Here is a 7,356-nt window from a genome sequence, read left to right on the forward strand (position 1 = left end):
CAGGGCATTTCCACTAGTGGCTGAATGAAAAAGGAAGGAAAGGAGGGAGAGAGGGAGGAAATAAATTTTCTGGCGCAGAAAGTCAGCAAAATGCCAGCAACTTTCAGAGTGTCATTTCAGCTAAATTCTCAGTGCACTGAACGTTTTTGAGAATCATCTGCTGTTTGCAGAGGATCAACTACTGCTGAGTCCTGGCTTCCCGTGAAAGAAGCAGCAGGATAAAGGACAGCAAGACATAATCTCAGCGGTGTCATCGCCAAGTGATAAGGAAGGGCCGTAGGTCTCCGCCCCTGTGGGAATGGCCCAAAGGATCTGAGACCCGAGGACTGCTCAGACGCCAGGTGTGCACAGACTTGGCAGGGCCTCAGCTTCCCCAGCGTAAAGTGAAGAGCTTATCTGGTTCTTTCTAGGAGCATCTTCACGATTCTTGCAGTATCCTTGTACTAACAGCATAATCACTACTTTTTTTTTTCTGTAGAAATTGATTAAATTTTCAAAAATTTAAATGAATTCATGCCAAAACAAAACAACCATAAAAGGAAAATCAGTATCACTTGTCAAACATACTCAGACCATCATTCCCCCAAAACAGACCAATGTATTCAATTCTAGCCAGCTGCTACTGCCTGCTCTGAGCCAGGAATGGCTTCCCCTGTGCAAAGGATACTTAGCAAGTGTCAGAGATGTTAACGACACATTGGCACCAAGGTGAAACCTTCTCCTGATGTTCTTGAAAAGGAAATAAGTTTCTCATGCAGGGAGTCCAGGACTTCCTGCTGAGCTGTGCCCTCCCCACTTCCCCCACCCTGCCCCCAGGCCCAGATCAGCAAATCTGGGAATTCTGAGAAGGCACCTAACCCAGCACACACTCTTTGATTCTGGCTCCGAGTGGGCATCCCCATGGACCGCAGCCACTCCTGAGCCCTGGGTGTCCTTTGGGGACCTCAAGCTCCTTCTCACATACAAGCACAAGTCAGTACCAGAAGATCTGAGGACACAGGTGGTCACACCCCAAGCTCAACCTTTCCCTAGGAGACAACGTGTGTGTGACCCTCTAAGAAGCAGAACAAACACGCTTGTGATGTTGTGAGCTGGAGGAGGTAGAGCCCCCCCAAAGCTCACAGAGACTTGGGAAAAAGCCAGATGCCAGTAGAAAGGAGGATGACAGGCAGGGGTGGCAGTGGGGGCAGAGGAGCATTCAAAAAGGAAGGGGAAGGAGAGCCTCTGGTGCCGGGGGGCAGACCCTCCTGGTTCAAGGGTCTCCTGCACAAGTCTGGTTCCAAGGCCACCAGCTTTGGTCAAGGGTCTTGAATGCCACACTGGGAGGTTTGGAACCCCCAGGGCTTGGACATCTGGCAAAACTGCCACCTTTGCCTCATCTCTGTCCCCAGAAACACCCAAAGGTGGCTCTACACATGGCGAATGGCGTCTGGGAGTACGAGATTTTAGCCGAGGGCTCAGGAATTTCAACGGATGCCCGTTCAGCCAGGGTGAGGCTGCAACCCGAAGCAGGCTGCCCGCTCCGCCGTAGGTCGTTCCCTTCTGCTGAGCGGCTGGCCTCCCAAACAAGGCCTGCACAGACCTCGGCCAGGCTCACCGCGGGCGCACCCCACCCCGGCCCTCAGCAAAGGCAGAGAGAGGCCTTTCATGGCTTCAGAAGTTCCTGCAGGTCCCCCAGCCACAGGCGGCTGGAATGGGTAACTGAATCCTACTCAAGGAAAAAAAAAAAAAAGCACAGTGACCTTTTGTCCCAGCAGAAGTTCCCGGCTCTCTCCCGGCCAGCGGAGGCGGCCCAGCCAGGAGAGTAAAGAATTGCAGATGTGCGCTCCGTTCCCGGCCGCGGCCGCCCTCCCCACGGTCCCGCAGCCACGCAGGACAGCGCCCGCCCGCCGCGGGCATCGGACGCCCGGCCCCGCTCCCCGCCCCGGACTCCCTCTCGTAGCTTCGGGCCGAGGCTCCGGCAGCGGCTGCCTCTTCCCCGCGCAAAGAGGGGGCAACACGGCACCAACCCTTCCAGGCACCAGAGGTTCCTTTGGGGTCGCGAGGAGGACGCGCAGGCCCTGCTGAGCGCGCTGACGCCGCGGGGGCGACCCGGCGGGCTGGGGGGACGGCGGGGCGGGGTCGCCTGTCCTCCCCTCGGTGGGCGCGGCGGGCTGACCGGGATGGGCGCCCCGCACCCGGGCTGCGCCGGCTGCCCGTGGCCGCCTCTGTGGGCGACTGGAGGAGTGGAGGCCAGCGGCCTCGGTGGGCACGGGGTGGGGACCCCTCCGTTACGGGGTCCAGGCCGGACCCGACCACGTCACTCCCCTCCGTGGGCAGCGGGCCTCGGTCCCCTCACTATGTCCGAGACCGGGAGTCGGGTTGGGCATCCCCCGCCCACACCTCCGAGACAGCCACTCGGGAACGCGGGTGAGGGGCAGCAGGCCCGGCCGACCACAGCCCCTCGGTGCGGCCCGGGCAGCTCGGCGCCCCCAGCCAGGTCCTCGGCGGCTGCTCGCGGGCGGAGGCTGCGGCGCCGGGACCCGCGGGCGGCGCGGAGGAGGCGGCTCGGGCGGGCGCGGCACTCACCGCACATCGTGGCTGCTTCTCGGGTTCCGCCGCGGCTCCGGGGCGCTGCCTGTTCGGACGCTGGGGCGACTCCGTGGGCTCCGTGCGCTCCGCGGGCTCCAGCTCCCGCCGCGCGGCCGCCAGCGCTTATAACCCGGAGCCCTCCGAGGGGGGCGGGGACGGGGGCGGGGAATGGGCGGGAACGGGGCGGGGCCTCCCCCGCCTGCCTGCTCCCATTGGCCCCCGGTTGTCGTGACAACGGCGGGCCCCGGCCCCCAGGAGCCAGGGAGGGGCGGAGGGGCGGAGGGGCGGCTCCCGGGCGCGGGTCCGGCCTGTAAGGCGAGGGCGCTGGGCGCAGGTCCCGGAGGGGGCTTCGGGCCACCGGCCGCCCGAGTTGGGACCCCGACTCAGCCACGGATAGGCGTGGAAGCCGGGCAGGCCGGATCGCGCTGTGCCTCCGCGTTCCCATCTCTGAAACGGGCTACCGGGGAGCTGCCTTCTCAGTCGAGGGTGCTGAGAAGTCAGACGGTCTGTGCACGGCGCAGAGCGGGGGTCCGGCACCGCTCGCCAGCCCCGGAAACCCGCGTGAGCCGCTGGCCCCGCCGCGCTCCCATCTGGGTGACGGGCTTGCTTCAGAGCTCCGCGAAACGCTGGGCCTGGGCCTCACCCTGCACGGAGAGAACTCCCGGGCTGGGCGGAGAGGTGGGAAACGGAGGCTCCCGGAGGCAGAAAAGGACTCTGCCAAGACCGGACCGCCGCGGCGGGGGCAGACTTCGAACCTGGGATTTACCGCAGAGCCCGAACTTGGAGGCGAGGGTTCCGCAGTTGTGAACGAAGCTGGAGGCGCCCCAGGAAGCCCCGACCCCACCCGCGCCCAGCTGCTCCCGGAGATCGTCCTGCGCTGCAGGCCCGCGAGGGCCCCGGGGGTTCCCACGCCTGAGGTCGGAATCCGGCCTCCGGTGAGGCACCGAGGCCCGCCTTTCTCCGCCCTGGTTCCCGGCCGCCCTCCCCTTCCCCCTGCACTCTGGGCCCCTCGTCTCCCGAGGAAGGCCACGAGAACCGGCCCAAGGTTTGTGCACTTTGAAGCAGTTTTTCTTTTCTTAAAAGAAAATCATGAAATTTTAAACAGATCCTCCTCAGTCGTGAAAAAAAAAAAAAAAAAAAAAAAAAAGATTTTTACATCTCGTCTCGAGCATTCTTCTGACTTAATTTCACCGCGACTCTGCAAGCCCTGGGGGAAGGAGGTTGTGCCATTGGAGGGTTGAGAAAACTGAGGCTCCACGCCAGTGAAGGAGGGGGCTTGGGCGAGTCGTGTTGTTGGGATATCTCAGAGCGATTCAGGAGCCGCCGCGTTTGCCCGCAACCCTCCACTATGCAGGCTGGCTTTCCTTCCTTCCTTCTCTCATTCCTAAGTACCCACTTCACGCCTGTCAGGGTGTGGGTACTAGAGACTTACTGATGAAAGAGAACAGATCTGGCCCTGCCCTCCTGGCACTTACAAGTGAAGGGGAATTAGACACTAAGCTCATGGTTACACGGAGAGCTAAAAATTCCAGGTAGGATACAGGGAGGGGGCTGGGCCAGTAGCGGAGAGGGTGCCAGGCTCTGCCTGGGACTGGGCAGGGCTGCGCTGGTGCAGGTGGTCCAGAGCCTAGCGAAGCCAGGAAGGAGGGAGCTGCAGACGGTGCAAAGGTCCCCTGGGTGAGGGCTAGAACTTGAATGTGGAGATCAGGTTGTTTGACCCAGACTGGCCTCCACTGTTGTAACTGAGGTGGGGACAGGGTGATGTCATCACCTTGTCTTGCTAGCACCAGGAACCCAGTAGCCCTGGGGTCCTAACAGCGTCCAAATCTGTCCTTCATCCTCTTGGAGGAGTCACAGCCCCATGGTAAGGAATGGCATGAGTGCACACTACCACCCCCGTGGATGCATCTGCAGCAGCTGCTGGCTGAGCATCACTCCTGCTTGGAGTACCAGCTCTCTGAGAGTCATTTGGGAGGTTGATGGCCTGGGCCTGGCCACATAGCCTGGGCAGTGGTTCAGAGGTCAGCATGTGGCCCAGGCTGGGACGTTGACAACTTGCTTCAGCACGTGAGGGAAACCAGCAGAAAAGGTGAGCTTGCCTGGCACAGTGGCTTGGGTCTTCATCCCAGCACCTTGGGAGGCCGAGGCGGGAGAATCGCTTGAGGCCAGAAGCTGGAAACCAGCCTGGGCAACAACAGAGAGATCCATCTTTACAAAGAGTAAAAAAAAAAAAAAAAAAAAAAAAAAGGGAAAGAAAAGAAAAGAAAAAACCAAACAGCCAGGCGCGCTGGGCGCAAGGGCCCAGGCCTGTAATCCCAGCACTTTGCAGGGGCAAAAGTTTGAGATCTTTTGGGCTGGCTTGAGCCCAGGAGTTCGAGACCAGCCTGGGCAACACAGCAAAACCCGTTTCTACTAAAAACACAAAAATCAGCTGGGTGTGGTAATGTGCACCTGTAGTTCCAGCTACTCGAGAGGCTGAGGCACGAGAATGGCTTGAAACTGGGAGGTGGAGGCTGAAGTGAGCCGAAATTGCACCACTACACTCCAGCCTGGGCGACAGAGCAACTGTCTCAAAGCAAAACAAAAACCCAGGTGTGATGGCATGTGCCTGTAGCCTCAGCTACTCAGGAGGCAGAAGGACCTGCTTGATCAGCCCAGACAACATATTAAGACCTTGTCTCTACAAAATAATTTTTTTAAAATAAAAAGGATGGCTTATCCTCTCCTGAGTGGTGTGGCCGGTAGGAGGATGTCCTGATGATGCTGGGGACCTTCTCATCACTTTTGCAGTGGGGTGGAGAGAGGCCATTGAACAGTGGAGCAATCGGAGCAAGGCAGATGGATCGAGGATGGAGATGATACACATCACAGCCCCTGGATTCAGCCAGATCTGAAACCAGGATTTATTCCTGGACTTCTCAGTATCAGAGCTCAATAAATTCTCATCTTTGCTTGGGGTACTCTCAAGTCACTTCTGTCATTTGCAACCAAGTAGAGTCCTGACTCTTTGATCATGGTGGAACTAAAGTCTGAAGCCCAGGGGAGTGGTTAGGCAGGAAGCCGGTGGCAGCCCGGAAAGGAGGCCTGGTCTGGATCAGGGGGCCCAGGCTTGGCCCTTTTGAAGGAGGGAAGATGCAGGGCCATGCCTAGGTGCCTCTCTCAGCTGGACCCCATACCTGTGCTTACAGGGGGAGCCGGGTGTGGAGTCTGCTCCTCACGGTTCCAGTGTCCACTGCCCATGCTGCTCTCCACGGCCGGCCCCAGCCACACTTTCCAGGAGTGCCTCAACCTTTCTGGCCAGCAAGTGAGCCAAAGACCTGGCTGCTTCACCTAAGCAGCTTTTGCAAGCACTTGATAGTTGGGAGATTTGCTCATTGATCTGGTTTCTCCCGAACAACCCAGAGATCTTCTCCCCTCCCCCAGGCTCTACCCCCAACACAAGCTGCCCAGCTGGGTTCCATGGCTGTCCAGGTAGATGAGGAATGCACCTGCCATCCCCTGGCCACAGGCCCTGTTCAGCTGCTTTTCCCTGTGACAATCCCACTACGGTCTGGGGAGGGTTATGGGGCCCGTGGTAGGGCAAGGGCCTCCTCCAACTCCCGTGGGGTCCAGGCTGGACCTTCACCAACTCTTATGCTGTCATCAGGGTCCTCTCTACCAGTTTCCACCAGCCCAGCTCTGCCTGAATCTGGCTGGGCTATGGCTGCAGGGTGACCTGGGGTGGTCACCTGTTCTTCCTGATCGCCTTTTGCCCTTCCAGATGTAGAAATGCCAGGCACATCTCAGTGTGGCCCAGAGACACAGCCCAGCCCAGGGACCACAGGGCCTCCTGAACTTCAGCAGAGGGCCCAGGGGGCTGGGGGTGCAGGGCGCTGAAGCCTGTAGCTGGGAGTCCTGCACTGGATCTCTCCACAGCGTGGGGAGGGAGATCCTAGGGGAATCTCTGAGTGGTGCCCACAGTGGGCAGTGGGTGGGGTTCAGGGAGCCCAGAGGAGACATCACAGGTGTCATGACTCGGACAGAGTGTCCTGCCTCGGGGAGGCCGATCCTCAGCTCAAACTTAAGATGATGGGGCACCGGGAGTAGCAGGGCTAAGGGCCAGACCTGGCATGGGGCAGGAAGCCACACCGCTCCACCCCCGCCCATCTTGAGAGGCTGGGATAGGGTGGATGGGGTATGAGTAGGTCACACACACACACACACAAAATCCCTGGTTAGGGGAAATCTGAGAAAACTGATCTGGGGCCAGGATTCAAGACAGCCAGAGGGGGAGAGCCAGGCAGGAAACCAAGGCAAGAATCCTTCCAAGGAGAAAGAAGCTGGCCGGGGGCCTGGAAAGGGGCAGGGTCATGTAGCTCAGGTTTTGTCCCGGAGATGGCTTCACCAGCAGCCCCTACCACCCCAGGGCTGAGGTGAGAGAGGGCCACACCCCATCCCTGTTATCAGGGCAGGCCGGGCTGCGCAGTGGGCCTCTCTCAAGTTCCTGGGCGACAGGGATCTGTTTCACCTTCTTTCTCGCTCCTGTGGGAACTTTGGAGGAGGTTTGCCGCAAAGCTGAACTCGTGCATTCTTTTATGATTGTAGGTTGTTTTTTTTTTTTAATTGGGCTACATATACATTTTGTAACTCTTTTCTTTTTTCTTTTGAGACAAAGTTTCACTTTGTTGCCCAGAGTGGAGTGCAGTGGCAGGATCTCCGCTCACTGCAACCTCTGCCTTCCCGATTCAAGCAATTCTCATGCCTCAGCCTCCTGAGTAGCTGGGATTATAGGTGCCTGCAACCACA

At 59.0% G+C, this 7,356-nt stretch overlaps 2 protein-coding genes across 2 annotated transcripts in view; one reads left to right on the forward strand and one right to left on the reverse strand.

Moving 5' to 3' along the window:
* Positions 1 to 2,672, reverse strand: part of GFPT2 (glutamine-fructose-6-phosphate transaminase 2) — a 54,333-nt gene extending 51,661 nt beyond the window's left edge. The window contains exon 1 of the mRNA XM_005558807.5: positions 2,569 to 2,672. Within this exon, the coding sequence (XP_005558864.1) occupies positions 2,569 to 2,575 (7 nt within the window). The 5' untranslated portion in view covers positions 2,576 to 2,672. The remainder of the gene's footprint in view (positions 1 to 2,568) is intronic.
* A 67-nt stretch (positions 2,673 to 2,739) lies between these two features.
* On the forward strand, positions 2,740 to 5,562 carry LOC135971532 (uncharacterized). Its single transcript, XM_065547210.2, has 2 exons — positions 2,740 to 2,799; positions 2,892 to 5,562. The coding sequence occupies exons 1-2, from the start codon at positions 2,740 to 2,742 to the stop codon at positions 3,810 to 3,812; spliced, it is 981 nt and encodes a 326-aa protein (XP_065403282.1). The 3' UTR covers positions 3,813 to 5,562.
* The last annotated feature ends 1,794 nt before the right edge of the window (positions 5,563 to 7,356 follow it).

This window comes from Macaca fascicularis, chromosome 6 (assembly GCF_037993035.2).
Source record: "Macaca fascicularis isolate 582-1 chromosome 6, T2T-MFA8v1.1".
Taxonomy (NCBI): domain Eukaryota; kingdom Metazoa; phylum Chordata; class Mammalia; order Primates; family Cercopithecidae; genus Macaca; species Macaca fascicularis.